Raw genomic sequence first — 16,335 nt, forward strand, 5'->3', positions numbered from 1 at the left:
CTGGTGATTGGGTTCTGTTAAGGTTGGAGAAGGCAAGGTTAAAGAAGATGAAGGGCAAGGAACACTTGTTTCCTAAGCCAAGCATGCGTTACTATGTGCCTTTTCAAGTCCTTGACAAGATCAACGATTGGCTTACAGGCTGAAATTGCTTGATGCGTGGAAGATTCATAATGCGTTTCATGTGAGTCTTCTAAGACCCTTCGTGGGTGATGTGCTAGAAGATATGCCAGATGAGGATCAGCCAGAAGTTGAGGAATTTGATAAGATCCTAGTACTTGAACAAGTTTTGGCACATAAGGACAGAAAAGTTAAAGGACAGGTTGCAAGACGCTACTTGGTGAAGTTCAGGAACTATCCGCCTATGGATGCAAAGTGGATGGAAGAGCATGAATTGTCAGAGTCACCAAATGTATTGCAGCTTTACCATGAAGCCTTTGGGTTACAGCCTACTTATGCCCCAACCCAACGTGTGCAAAGGAGGTGCAAAGGAGGGACAATGATAGAGCTGGCACATCAAATGTACATATGAACTCAGTGTAATAGATTGAAATGACAAAATGTGAAGGTCTCATCAAGTCATTTGTATCTATGTGTTACGACCTTTCTTGCGGATACATATGATGATAAAAGAGTGCTAACAACACAAGATCATCAGTGGCGTGTATTTATGGTATGCAATCGAGGACGTTTGCAATTTCAAGAGGGGGGTATGTCACAAGGACGTGGCAACTTTAGTTGTTGGTTTCTTTCCAACGATTTTTGTTTGATTTTTGAGACCCTCTTTTTGAAGTTGCAAATGGTCGGACATTGTATGGCCAATGTGAACGGTAGTTTCACCCGCAGACGGGAAGTTGGTCGGCATTGGAACTCTTATAGTAAAAGGATGTCTAGGCTCAGTTCAAGATCACGTAGGTCCCCCCATCGCACTTAGCAAGTTGGTGGATACTAGGAAGTGAACTCTTATTGAGGCACAAAGTCAAGGTGGGGTCACCAAAGAAAAGTACCCGACAGTTGGGCCACACTGCATTTTTGGATTCGGTCCCAATGGGGATAGATGGTTAGAAGACCAGTGGGAGCCCAACGGAAACATCTCCTATAAATTAGGGAACTCCTATTTTGGGCCATGAAATCTGTTCGCTTCATTACCTCCGGAATGACAAGGGGAACGTTTTAGAACTCTACTGCAAAGTCAAGTGGGCAACCAGTCGGGAGATTTTTAAGTAGCAAGCACAAAACAGGAAATGGATTGTAAATGTGCCAAGTGGCACTCTCTGGTGGACTTTCCTCATGCAAGAGAAGCTAGCGCTCAATTTCTACTAGAGAGGGCTTTATTTGCAGCCTGCCACCACAGGTTAAGAGCTATTGACTGTTAGCTTTCTTTTTCATGTACAATGTGGTGCAAGCAGTCATGTCCTGCACACCTCACACTGCTCTCTCTCTCTTCTACGTGCAGTAATGTGATGCCCCACAGGAGGGCTCTTCATTTGACTCATGTACAGCTGTGTGGTTACATGCGTTTTTGTTGAGGCAAGAGCCTCTTTGAGCAGGAACATGAGTAGCTAACGGCTGCTCCAAAAGCAGGCACCGGTGAGGGTGTTAACCTCACCGTACAGGCGCTTTCAGCGCTGGTTATGTGCTGTATTTTGACTGTGTTTCAGCCATACAGGTGCGAGAACCATTGGAACAGTGCCCCAGTGCTAGAGGGAAGTTCAGGGACTGTTTAGTGTTGAGAACATGGCAAAAACCAGTAAATACAGCATGCTGAATTTACTGTTTTTTGGCAAGAATCAGAGGGTTTATGTCAGTGGAAGCGAGTTCCAGCAGGGGAATTGATTTTAGGCAAGTTTTGGGGTTGTTATGTTGCCGAAATTTTGCCAGAACAGGTGGCATCTAGCTGCATACGGTTAAAGGATTCCCAGGACTCTTCTTTGTAATTTACCCTCCTAAAGAATAAAGAAATACCGAAAGGGGCAGGGCCTACAGGTTGCCGACGTCTGCTCGGAGCATTCTAGCTTTCGAGCCGTGTGTGTGCTTAAGTGTTAATCCCCGTCGTAGGTTACCTTTGCAAAGTACTCTGTGTGTGTGTGTGTCTAAAGTGAAGTAAAGAATTTTCGGGTGAAAGCGAAAGCCTACCGCCCCACGGGCCGGTTACACAATGTCAGCACGTTTTACGGAAAACTGCCACGTCAACAGTCAACGCAATTTGCGAGGGCCCGTACAATCTGCCATGTGTCAGGCTGTCAGTACCTTATCTGGGTTGCTGCCACGTCACCAGTTGCAAGGTTGTGTCCAGGAGCAAGCCACGTCAACAGTTTGTGACATATGTCCCCAGTGTCAAAGGCAAAAATGTAACGATTGCCTCAACGAAATCTTGAAGGGAAAAGGATCCGCCTCAGACCGATGAAACATGTGCAAATCGCGTTGGCGCCACAAAGAGCTTAGCGACCAGAATCTGAACCATGTGAAGAAGATTGCAAATCGTTGAAGGGAAGGTGAAAGAATTCCAAAAACCAGAATCGTTTGTGGAAAACTGCTGAGACAAAACGAAGGTGCATACAAGCACAAACGCGGTCCAGGAAAGCCCTGGTGAAAGCGATAATCCCAAAGCAAATGCTTGACAGTCTCATCAACAGTTGAGCAACTGACACAACGAGAAGAGTTGATGTGACGCGTTGCAAGGAGGGTGCCAACTGGAAGAACTCCCAGCAAAACAACGCCAAAGAAAGAGACACTTCGACTTCCAAATTGCAATAAGAGCCTTTCTCCACCATTGATCAGATTTGTGTAAAGACCAAAGCACATTACAGTGATCAGCCAGCCAAGAGTCTTGCATAAGGGAAGTATAGATAATGCAGGCGAAAATCGCATCAAAAGGAACGTCCCATAAATTCCTATCCTGCATACGGCATCCACTAGCCAACGGCGGAATGGGGAGGAAAAGGGCCAGCATATGCTCCAGCACACTCCAAATCTGACGATAATGTAGGCCTAACCCAAAGCGTTTTGCTGCCTGAGAGAAAGTGAGAAAATTCCCAGTTGAATCCACCACATCATCCACCGTACATATGCCTTGGCCAGAGAGGAAATAAGCTTGGCGAGGCGATCGATCAACCAGAGTAAGAGAGAACACCCTACTCCAGTGAATGCTTTCCAAACGCAATGAATTTCCATCTGTTTGTTGCCTGCCATGCCACGAGAGATGATCCGTAACAACTTTCCAAGCAGAAAGCAAACTAGAGGTGATCGAACAACCAGGAATATGACCGTTGCATGACCCAATCGACTTATTGGGTATTAGTTACCTGCCTGCCAAGAGGATATCTCAAGTGTCTGACCACCACATGCGGATCAAGAATTTCGCCAAGCCACAAAAGATGATGCAGTCACAACACCAAGAGGCAAGAGTTTGGATTTCCCAAAGTTAACCCTAAGCCCTACTACCATACCAAAAATATCCAATGCCTGCATAATCTCTCTCACATCATCCTGATTATTGCAAGGCATGAACATCAAATCATCAGCATAGGCCTGCCCTATAAGGTCATTGCCATTGGGTAATTTCAGCCCGTGAAGACGACCAAGCGAAGTCAAGTGATCCAGATACAGTAACAAGGGGTGAGTGACAATGGCATACAACGAAGCGCTAAGTGGTCAACCCTGTCTGACAGAGCATCCAAGAGGCCAAGGTTCAGTCAGCTCACCATCAAGAAGGCCTAAAGACGTACTGTGAGTATATAAGAAGTATACCACATAAGCCAACTTTGGACCAAATCCAAGGGCCCGCATTGTATCGGCAATGAAATCTCACTGTATCATATCAATTGCCTTTTCAATGTCTACCTGCATTACGAGAACATCCTGTTGTGTACACTTGGCATATTCCATTCCAATCAGTACATTAGCCAGATTATCCAAAATTTGGCGACGAGGAATGAAGCCATATTGCGCAGAATGGATACCTGTCATCAGAGGTTCCTTGATACGGTTCACAATCATTTTAGCCAAGAGTTTATATATAACCGGCATAAGTGTAATTGGTCGCCAATGCGAGAACAACTCACAAAGCGCTTTTTTAGGCAACAACTTCAACAAACCCTCTTTGTGAGATATCGGCAAATTCTGTTTTGCCCACGCAACGTTCATCATGTAGAGTAAAGGTTCTTTGAGAGGCTCCCAAAAGGAGAGAAAAAATTCCACAGTGAGACCATCCCAACCAGGCAAACGCAATCGTCCAAGAGCAAGCAATGCTGTGTGCAATTCATTTTCTGTAAAATCCGCCTCCATGGCTAAAGCATCTTGAGGCAATGCACTCTAGACAACAAAAGTTGGCATGCATGAAGAACCTCAGCAGATGCTGCAGGGGGATCGGTAAAAACATTCCTAAAATGGGAAACCATGGCATCTGCAAGCTCACGTTTTGAGGCTGGTCTCTCTTTCTCTCTCTCACACACACACACACACACACACACACACACACACACACGTGTGTGCTCATTATGGGGAATGAAATTCATTATGTACCATATTAGCCATATCAACTAAAATAGACAATGTATGGTTTGGGGATAAAACTTGATTTGTAAGAATGAAATAGTTCAAATTGCTGTGTACGTTTGATGCATGCCAGAAATGAGTTTTCATGCAATAAGGGTGAGAGCAAGCCAAAATGGATGGTAAACCCCCCCCTCCCCCACCCCCTAAAAAAAGAAAAAGAAACACACACACACACACACACACACACACACACCAGCAATCACACACATCCTATTTTGATTATTTGAATTTTATCAATCAGAAAAGTTTTATATCAGAGTCGATTACAACAGTGATTCAAATGAACCCAGAGAATCTGAGAAAAGCTTTTGCATAGGAACACTGTAGCATTCCTTATGATGTTTTGGATTTTGTAAGGTAGTAGAATTCTTGCTTCTGTACTCATGTGACTGTATTATTTGCAGAAGCAAGCCCGGAGCTGGTCACACAGCTTGGTTTTGAAAAAGTTAAGGAGCAGTTTCTGGATGAATACAAGTCCACAGCAGTACTGTACAGACACAAAAAAACGGGAGCAGAGCTGATGTCAGTGACCAATGAGGATGAGAATAAGGTCTTTGGTATTGTTTTCCGGACACCACCGTAAGTTCTCATTTCTTTAGATCTGGTTTTGATTGAGTAGTGTCTTTACTGGCCTAAGTGTGTTTTTACATGACCTAATTTCCTTTACTACTAGACTTGTAGTATATGTAATATCTGTTCATTTTTCAGAAATGGACATGTGAATGGATAGAGTCATGATTGCTCAATGATTAAAGTGTTGTCAAGGGCCCTTGTGTACTTTGTTGATGGTTTCTCGCTGCTGCTTTATAATGAGTGTCTGTTTTGTTGCAGAAAAGATTCCACCGGAATACCTCACATTTTGGAGCACAGTGTTTTATGTGGGTCCAGAAAATACCCTCTTAAGGAACCTTTTGTAGAACTCTTGAAGGGTAGTCTCCATACCTTCTTAAATGCCTTCACTTACCCAGATCGCACATGCTATCCGGTCGCATCAACAAATACAAAGGTGCCTTTTTTTTTTTGCCTTTGTCTGGTTTAGGACTGCAAGCTTCCACTCAAAAGAATCTTTTGGTTTTGTTTTGTTCTGGAAGTTCTACATGAGGATATACAATCATCTCTTCTTTGTTTTGCTCGATTGTGCTTCTCTAACTCTAGAATCCCTACCAAGAGGGCGAAAAGGTGGTCAACCCACAACCAAGGGCCTTGGTGCATGTGAGAAAAGCCATAAGCAGAAGTGAAACGAACATGCGGAGAGGATCTCTCGGCTACACGGACTGCCTACAAACACGCGTCGGATGAACCACCCGACCATAGCCACCATCCAGTAGCACCCCCGTGCTGGGGCCAGTGTCCAAGGCCTCACCTCCGCGAGGTGACCTCGTCCACTCCTAGCCTCACGGGCTAACCACTGGCACTCTGCCAATGGGGTTCGATAACTACAAATGAGGCCTTGGCCTCCCTTTTATAATAATGGCCAACCACATTGGTTGGGTTCACACTACGTCCGCTCGGACACTGGACGTTCATCCCGACGGCGTGTAGGCTAGATCCCCTCTCCTGTAAGTGGCGCATAACATACTTCCCCCCTTAAGAACCATTGATGTTCTCATCAATGAAGTGGGGATATTGAGCTTGGAAAGCATTAACCGATTCCCAAGTAGTTTCAGATTGACCCTTTCATTTAATTAGGTACTCGTCATAAGCTTTTTGGCGCGAATGACAGGCACGATGATCTAAAACAGCTTTGGTTCTCGAGGAATATACTTAGTTTCCATATCTTGCCATACATTTTTCTCAATAGGCACAACAACGGCGGCTGTCATGAAACACTGGATGTACACTAACATCCGGAGGAAGAGCCAGTTTATAGTCAACCTTGCTAAGATTGGTTACTGAGTTTGGATACCTCAATACAAGAAGATAATACGTAGCCGAGATGTAGTTTTCAATGAGATTAAGTTGCTGAAAAATGCTACACATGTAGACATTGACAAGAAGAAGGTCAAGTTTCGGCTTGATCAGCCAGCCATAAAGCCACCTTTGGCTGAAAATCCGATTTCTTCTAATGTTGAAAATGAGCAGCAAGTTGCAACCCATTATGCAATAGCCAGAAGAGAATGGACAGCAAATAGGTGCACAAAATGGGATTATAAGACATGACCAGCTTGCTGAAAATGAGTTACAGCAGCGAGGTAATGCTTTAAATCAGCCGCCAATTGATGGTGTGTTGCAAGCGATTCAAAGGACAAAGTACTTATCAAATGGTGCAGTTTGAAGCTTCTCATTGGGGAGAAGGTCTACACGTGTTAGAAGGCAACCAAAGAGGTTTCAGCCATCTATGGATTGCATTTTGTTGACTGATGAGGGTGAGCCTCTTACATTCAAAGAGGCAGAGTCTTGTGAAGACAAAAGTAAGTGGGGGCTTGCTATGCAATTTGAGATGCAATCAATGTATGCATTGTGCAAATAATACGTGGGAGCTTGTGCCTTTGGCCAAAGGTAGAAAAGCTATTCCTTACGAGTGGGTTTTTAAGGTCATATGTGTAGATGACAAACCAAGTACAAAGCACGTTTGGTTGCCAAGGGTTATGCACAGAAGAAAGGCATAGGCTTCCAAGAAATCTTTTCACTTGTGGTGAAGATGACTACACTGTGTTTTTTGTTTGCTTTATGTGCTATCTTGGATTTGGAGTTGGATCAAATGGATGCGATCACGGCTTTCTTACATGGTGACTTGGATGAGGAGTTGTACATGCAGCAGCCCGAGGGCTTTGTCATTCCATGGAAGGAGCATTTGGTATGCAAACTAAAACTCAGCTTGTATGGGCTGAAACAAGCCCCTAGACAGTGGTACAAGAAGTTTGATACTTTTATGCTTAACCATGGGTTCAAACGCAGTCATGCAGATCACTGCGTTCACACTAAAAAGGCTCCTGATGGTAGTCTTAATTGTGCTAGTCCTATATGTGGTCGATATGCTGAGTGCAAGCAAGCATAAGGAAACTTCGAATGCTTTGAAAAAGGAGCTGAATTCAGTTTTCTTTATGAAAGATTTGGGTACAGCTAAACATATTTCGGGTATGTGCATTGGAAGGGATAGAAAGAAGCATCCTTTATTCCTTTCTCAAGACAAGTACATTAAGAAAGTGCTTAAGAGATTTAATATGGTTGATGCTGAGCCTCTTGGTGTGCCTTTACCACCACACACAAAACTTAGCAAGCATGATTGACCAAAAGATGATGCAGCTGCCCACGCTATGAAAAGCATTCCTTATGCATCAGCGTGTGGTTCTTTGATGTATGCCTTGGTTGCTACACGACCGACATTGCTTATGCAGTGGGAGTTGTTAGCAAGTTTATGTCTAATCGTTGCAAACCACATTGGGAGGCAGTGAAGAGCATTTTCAGGTACTTGACACATGCATATGTAATGGAAAGGGTACATTGTCAGTGCGGGAGTCTGTGATTTGGACATGGCAGGAGATCTTGACACTTGGAAATCTACCAGTGGTTATGTCTTTACCTTGGCTGGTGAAGCTATTTCTTGGTGTTCAAGACTGCAGAAGATTGTTGCACTGAGCACTACAGAGGCTGAATATATTTCAGTCACAGAAGCTTCGAAAGAAGCCATTTGGCTTGGTCGTCTTGTGAGGACTTTTGGTCTTCATGCACATGCTCCAATGCTTGGTTGTGATAGTCAGAGTGCTGTTTGCCTGGCTAAGAATGCCATGTTTCATGCTCGTATCAAACACATAGATGTTCGGTACCATTTTATACGATAGGTATTTGATGATGGTTTTGTCACACTGACAAAGGTCAGAACAGAGGATAACCTTGCAGATGTTCTCACTAAGTGTCTTGCTAATACACAACATCAACATTGCTTACACTTAGTGGGAGTTACTTAAAGGTTCCACATTGGGCCTTTAAGTGGGAGGTTGTTGGGTCTAAAGGACCTCTGGCCACCTCTCTCATGTATTATATTTTACTCACTAATACTTTGGGTGTGAACGACCCCTTGGGTCACTTAAGTGACCCTTATAACATGTACCCTTAAATAATAAAAGATAACATTTAAACGTGTGCACACAACACACAACCAAAAATTACCTGCATCGACCTCTCTCTCAAGCTCTCTCTCGCCTGTGTTTTTCGAATCTCCATCGCTTGCACACAAAAGTCATTTCGCTCCTTCACATTAGTCACTAGTCATTGAGGCCTTGTTAGAGCAATGACTAGTAACTATTAGAGAAACGAGAAAGAGGCACTCAATGTTGAATTGCAAAAATGTGTACATGACTTATTGTGCATGAACGAGTATTGATGCATTTTATTTAGTTTTATCTGCACTTGCTTTCTATGGGTCCAACAAAATTGGGAGGTGCACATCTCAATTCCCAAATAGGATATAGAGGGGCTTGCTAGAACCCTTAGCACAAAAATTGCTAGCGGTGAAACCCGAAGTCTCTACAACAAACTCACGCCTTTATGAAGAGAAAACTAGAAGACAACAAAACACTTTTAATACAAATGGAACAATAGAGGCTAGAGTGCCACTTGGAGAGTAATGGACTAGAACTGATTGCCATTGCGGTATTTCTTTTTTCTCACAAGCACATGAGGTGTGATTATTAGAGTCTCCTCATTATTAAGTGATTGTTGGGATGTCAGCTGCAGACTGCAGTGTGTGTGATTTGGTGATGTGACAAGTGCTGATGAACGGGAACGCGGAACGGGAACGTGGAACAAAATGCCATTCCCTGTTACGAGTACTCACGTTTGAAACACGGAACGGGGATTCGGAACGGGAACTTGGAATGGGAACGAGGAACGGAGACCTGAAAACGGCCATTCCCTGTTACTATGGTGCTAGAGCCTCAATTGAAAGAGAAAATTGAATGGCTATAAAGGCAAGTAGCCATGTATCCGCTATTCAATGAAAAATCGTCTTTGTGCCCCATTTCACCCCTTTCCTCCCTCACTTTCCCACAATTTTGTCTAAAGAAGGCATCCCCTTGCTCCTCTTTACCTCCTCTATCCAAACTTATTAGCTTGTAAGTTTGTAACTAGGAGATTTTGTAAAGTGAAATCGATTGTGTAGCTGAATAAGAAGGTATGAGAAGTTGTCCTGTGTTATTCAAGACTAGCAAATTGGACCAGTTGCGTACGCGTACGTACACGACTCCTTGCTTTGAAACATTCTTGAGAAAAAACGTGGACCCTTTGACAAGTCCGAGGCCCGGCCTTTTATTAAGTTCTGTTATTTATTGTGAATGGCAAAGAGACTTTTTGTGTAAATCTCTCTGTCAAGTCTTGAGCATTGAGTTTTGAGAGTACTTTAATCTTTACACCTTTTAATTTTCAATCAAATTATGTGTAAAACTAGATCTTCAAGTGGGTTACCTACACTTACTATTTGTAAGAAAATGTAAACCATTGTATATTATTTTTATCCACGAAAAATACATCTAGTGCGCGGGAAATATCACACCGTAGCTTCTATGAATTGGAACACTCTTGACCAGCTATGAGTTTTTGTGTTTGCGCCCTTTTAATGTCACGTGCACATTGCACTTGCGCCACATGGACAAGCTACTGCTACAGTCTAGCGTCAGTCTTAGTTTAGCTTAGGACCTAGAATGGCACTTTGTGAGCCTCTAGCAGGATGTGCATGCCGAGGCAGGTCATATTTGCATACCCTTTCTTGCACAGTACAATCAATTGGCATATAGGCATGTGAACCATCTCTTAAGTCTCATGTGAACCGCCCCTTAGGTCATTTTATTCATAAGTGACATTTTAGCTTTATTTGTCTAAAATCGTGGAGGGTGAATCTTGGCTTATCCTGGAGTCATCTAGGTATATGTATAAAATCGTGGAGGCTCTGAATTGTTGCCTGACCCAACATGGAGATCGCTTTATAGGTGGCCTGGGAGCGTTTCTCTCAGGGCAAGAAGGAAGAAGAAGCAGCAGAACCAAAAGTCAGTACAACAGCACCAGTTGCTTAGCCTCTCTGGCGTTTTTGCACCAGATCAACCCATCAGCATCAGCGTTTTCAGTTTTCAGCCATAGCCTGGCCGCTCCATCGCAGATCCAGCCCCAGCACCTTAGCGTATTTCAGCACCATCATAGACTCGCCATCTACAGCCCCTCAGCGTTTTCAGCCCAATTCAGCAGCAGATCAGCGTTTTCGGCATGAAGGTTCCCACACCATATTATCAGCAAGTTTCAAACTTCACCCATTAGTGTTAGTAATTTCAGCATTCAGCCTCAGCATTTCAGCAGTACCCAAGTACCCGTAGAACCACCAAAGTCCCCGCAGTATTCAGCCCATAGCCTTGCAGCACCATCCGTACTAAGCGCCTTCAATACCCGCATCACCAAGTACCAAAGTACGTGCAATACCCAACACTTAGCCTCTCAAGTACCAATCATCCACCACAGTACCTCTCAGCATCTACAACAGTACCCTTTAGTATCTCAGCAATACCAAGCATCTCTAGCAAGTACCCATCGGCATCTCAGCATCTAGGATCATTGTATAAGCATTGTGCAAGTAATAAAGCAAGTACTTGCTCTGGCAACAGAGCAAGGGGGCCCTTGAGGGTGGTTGGGGCGTGACATGCCGTGTCGTCTCTCTCTCTCTCTCTCTCTCTCTCTCTCTCTCTCTCTCTCTCTCTCTCTCGCATGAGTTAAGTGGATGGGCAGAGAGAGAGAGGGCATACGGGAAGCAGGACATGCATGGTTCAGAAGAGGTTTCTCCACTCTTGACCAGATTTTGACACTCAGAGCCATTATTGAGGAGGGTAGACACCATGGCAGGAGGATATATTGTAGCTTTGTGGATTTCTGCAAAGCCTTTGATACAGTGCCACGAGCCAGACTCATACGTAGATTGCAAGACATGGGGGTGCCCATAGAGCTGATCTGGGGGATCTTGGCTTTATACAGGACAGTGGTAGGATAGGTACGCACTACTCAGGGCATGTCCGATATGGTTCACTCCACCATTGGGATAAAGCAGGGTTGTCCCCTATCTCCGACTCTCTTTGGGATATATGTAGATGAGTTTTCAGATTATGTACATACAGAGGGTGATAGAGGTGCTCAGCTTGCAAGGACATGGATTCCGTTGCTATTATATGCTGATGATATTGTGCTGATCTCCGATTCTCCAGAATGGATGCAACGTCATTTGGATGCACTGCATGTATTTGCACGCGACAATGGATTGTCTGTGAACCTTGGTAAGACTAAGGTAATGGTGTTTAACACCACGGCGTAGTGGGTAAGGAGGTCCGCCCCCACTTCTACATATGATCGAGAGACTGTGGAGTATGTAGATACATACACTTATCTAAGGGCGGTTTTCAGTGGTCCGGTATTTTTCTCGAGGCGTGCAGCAAATACGCGATTGACGAGAGCCTATGCAGCATTGGGGAGACTTGAGAGGATATGTTCGCAGGTTCAGTTCCAGGAACCTCGGACAAAGCTTTGGCTCTTTGACACTTTGGTCACTTCGGCCATGCTGTACGGAGTGGAGATATGGGGCCCCTCAGTTGATCATCATAGCAGAGCTGGCAATACTAATGGATGGAGATGTATGGAGAAGCCATTGGTGTCTATGATTTCTCGGATGATTAGGGCCAAGGCCTCAATACCACATGACATTGTTAGGGTGGAGCTCGCTGCTCCTCCATTGGTAGTGGAGGTACTCACTTGATCAATTTCATTTATGCATAGCACTTGGGCTCTCCCTAGAGACAAATATGCTCGATTAGCACTAGAGTCTTCGCGACAGCTGGCATTGTAGGGAGATAGAGCATGTTGGTATGTAAAGATGGCATCTTGGTTTCAGTTACATGGCTTTAGTATGGACCGGCTACCCCCATTTCAGTACTCTCTCGATGCATCCTCCATCCCCCTCACAAGGGCAGAGATTACCAGGCTCATCAGATAGGACTTGATTCAGTTGGATACGAAGAGGACATGGATACAACCTACACATGAACCAAGTACGAAAATGACTTTCTATAGAGAGCATCTTCTCCAACTCACGGAGGATGGTTTTGTGATCAGACCAAGATACATGGATACTCATCTATCCCACAGGATACGATATGCTATTGGTCAGATACGCACATCCTCACATAAGCTAGAGATCGAGACGTGCAAATTTAGAGGAGTACCTGCTGAGTCCAGGATTTGTCAGGTGTGCCAAATAGAGCAAGAGACAGAGCTACATAACATATGTCATTGCCCAGTATACTATGAGATGCGAGGCCGCTTTCATTGTCTATTCAAAGAGGGTTTTGAGCCACTTTCTATAGTCATGAGATACCAGAATCAGAGATGCCTTGGATTATACTTGCTGGAGATTCGCAAACACAGAGAGGACCTCTCGAAGAGGGGCACAATGAGAGAGATCCAGCGACAGTGGAAGATCACAGATTTCTTTCAGTCACAGACAGAGGAGTTTGAGCAACCCCCACAGCATAACAACACCAGAGGTACCAGAGGCATACTGCTTGATCGGGCGATAGAGTTGGGGCGGTCCCGTTGCCCACGGATGAGAGGGCCCTCTCGATATCGATGCAGACTCCGACAGAGGATCTATACCATACTGGCGCGACATAGGAGCTGTGCGGGATACTGATGTATATGTATATGATGCCTCGACTGTCAGAGAGCTCCATTTGTTAGGTGCAGGAGAATGAATGTTTGCGCTTTGCTCAAGATGAGTGCTCCGAACTATGCTCAAGGTTCCTTTTCGTTCTTATGGAAGGTAGAGCCTTTCGTTCTTAATGAGAGAATGCTATGATCACAAAGAAAGTGAATCGACACTGTGCGTGCAATTGAATGAGACTGAGAGATAGAGAGAAGAGAGATACGACACCAGAGACGTTGTAAAACCCTCCTCCAAAGGCCCCACTCTCGTCGTCGAGAGTGGTCTACTATTGATTGCACAAAGTGGTACAATAATGATGCATGGAATTGATGCAACTTGGGACTATGTCGGTGACGACGACGGGGATGACTACGACGACTTAAGGGCTGAAATCTGCGGTCTTCTATCTGCTGTCCAAAAAAACGTTATGGCTGAAAATCTGGGACTGTTTTTGGGTGGCTGAAAATGACTGTTTTGGCTGCGTTTCTGAGGCTGAAAATGGCGATACTCTGCAAATCTCTATGGCTGAATCTGCTGCTGCTCATGCATGCTGAAAACGCTAACTATCTGCTGCAGAATTGGCTGAAAATAGAAAACGCTGATGTCCTTGTGTAGCGTTAGCAAAAGGCTGGGGTTGTGGGGGTGTTGGCGATGATCAGGGCTGAAATCGCCAAGGCTAGGGGGAGGTGCTGATGAAGACCAAAAACGCTAGCTGTAGGGGATGGAAAACGACAAGCTTGGGGGTACTGCGGGGTTCTTGCTGAGAAGATGCCTGTTGAGCGGGGAGCTCCTGCTGCCTCTTCTGCCAGAAAGTGCTAACTTGATATTTTCTTAGCAAAATTGCCCTACCTACTTTTGTTGGAAAGTCACTTAAAAATAAGAAGTGAAAAATGTCAAAAATAGGGAAAATAGGCTAAATGCACTGGAAAAAAATCTCCTAACTGATTCTAATGGATTTTGATGGGAATTCTGATGATCATGCTGTGTGCAACCAGAGGATATGCATCTACACTAAGCGACTGGGCATGCACGGTCTACGAATAGACTCACAAAAGTGCCTGATCACTTCTAATCTAGACTGACTGAACTGACTGAACTCTGATCATGCTGTAGCTTGTCCACAGACACATAGGGTTGGATGTGTCACGTGACACCATTGTATCAGCTCACCCTTTGTATTAGATTTCACCCCACCCCTACCCACTATTTTCTTTTCAGTTCTTTGTACTTTTTGTACCAAGACCTGGTATTAGATTCACCACATGTAACCTTTTGGTCTTATATGTCATTTTGGCCTTTTGAAGACGTTCTCAGAAAACAGAGTTTCAAAACAGTTTTTTCAGCCCTGCAGGAAAACAGAAATTACAGAAAATAGAGAGCGCAAAATTTAGAAATTTATAGAAAATTCGGAAATTGTAGAATTTGCAGCTGCAGAAAGGGAGACTTTGTTCTGATTTGCAGAAATTGTAGGAAATGCAAATGTATGCCATGTATGCTTAATGTGGGAGAATATGTATGCATAATGTAGTGCGTGTAGTGTGGTCTCCTACTACCGTCGCAAATTTCCTCTCATTTTTGGGAGCGACCAAGCATGAGGCAAAAGAATGATAAGCCCGACCCCTTAGAGGATGCAGTTCAAAAGTGCAAGGAAGAAATGACCGAAACCATTAACAAGATCAACCGCAACCTATTGGGCACAATAAAAATGCTTGAAGAACGCATGTTGGCCCAAGAAAGCAAGATAACTACACTTGGAGATCGTGTGACGGCCCATGACGAAGAGATTGCATCACTCAAGAGGGAGCTCGCTGAGGCACGATCACGAAATACACTTGAAGAAGGAGAATTGCAACCTTCAGTAATAGAAGAGCTCAACATGATCAAAGAGCAAGTACGAGATATCAAAGAGGGGGAAGAACAGCACAAAGAAATGACGACCTCTTGGGTGGACGTTATTATAAAGACTCAACAGAAGGTAGATGAGACCGAGAAATGGATTGAGGTTGCCAAGAAACGGAAAAGCAAGGAAACAACGTCCACACCCACCATTATTAACCTGACTCTAGAAGAGGAGCAAAGAAGGTGTGTGCGCTCTCTTCATGTGAGAATTTGCGGCCTTAAAGACAAAGATAATGTGGACGAAGAGGTAAAAGAACTCATGGCTATGATGGGGGTTTATGAGCCTATGCACTCAAGAGCTTGGAGAGTGGGCAGCAAGAAAAATGGGAGCGAAGGACTTTTTGAAGAAGGGACCAACTCTAAAGGAAACGGGCATCTTTCTTGGGGATGACCTTACCCTCTCATAGATTGCTCACATGCAGGAGGTAATGCCAGAGATTAGAGTGGCAAGGGAAAAAGGTAAGATTGCCTTTTACCGAGATGGAAGAGTGGTAATATTAGAGCGACGCTCCAAATGACGGTGTGAGGCCTATGGGACCACACTCAAAGTTGCTACCTGGAATTGTAATGGATCTATGCGCCTTGATAAGGGTGCTTTTGAGGATAGTTTTATGGGAAGAGACATCGTCTTCTACTCTGAGACACATCAGGCCCCTAGGCAGTCTATGCCTTACATTAGTGGATACAGACGAGAAACAGCCTGTAGACAGGAGACACGATCAGAGCATAGAGGGCGGGGCTCAGGAGGAGTGGCAGTGTTATTCGGGGAGGAGTTGCGGCCATTGATACATATAGCTCGTAGGGATGAGCAAGCTAGGTACATGTGGGTGAGATTGAGAGCAGAGACAAACAAATATCTTTACATTGCTATTTGCTACTTTCCCTCGAGTACGTTAGTGTATGCACCACCCAAAGGATAGTCCCCCTTTTCTATTTTGGATGATGACATATGGAAGTTATCTAGAGATGGGGACATCATCATTCTAGGGGACTTCAATGCTAGAACGACCCATCATCAGACAATTTTTTATGATAGCTCAGAGGAGATGCTAAGAGAGCTAGCTGGATGTTGCAAAGACGGGCCTATCCAGACTATCACAGGATGGGGAACATACTGAGTATGGCCGCTGCGGGGGGTTTCACATGCTTTCCACACAGACATGGAGCTAACATAGTGGATTATGTCATGGCACGGCCGAGTCTCATCTTTAGTA

General features: G+C 44.5%; 1 protein-coding gene across 1 annotated transcript in view; it reads left to right on the forward strand.

Annotated features, from left to right (window-relative positions):
- LOC147425483 (presequence protease 1, chloroplastic/mitochondrial-like) overlaps positions 1 to 16,335 on the forward strand; it is a 43,899-nt gene that overhangs the window by 16,969 nt on the left and 10,595 nt on the right. Inside the window, exons 2-3 of the mRNA XM_086500368.1 lie at positions 4,959 to 5,133; positions 5,386 to 5,560. Of these exons, the coding sequence (XP_086356494.1) occupies positions 4,959 to 5,133; positions 5,386 to 5,560 (350 nt within the window). The remainder of the gene's footprint in view (positions 1 to 4,958; positions 5,134 to 5,385; positions 5,561 to 16,335) is intronic.

Source organism: Adiantum capillus-veneris, chromosome 25, assembly GCF_014529385.1.
Source record: "Adiantum capillus-veneris isolate H3 chromosome 25, ASM1452938v2, whole genome shotgun sequence".
In the NCBI taxonomy this organism is placed as follows: Eukaryota; Viridiplantae; Streptophyta; class Polypodiopsida; order Polypodiales; family Pteridaceae; genus Adiantum; species Adiantum capillus-veneris.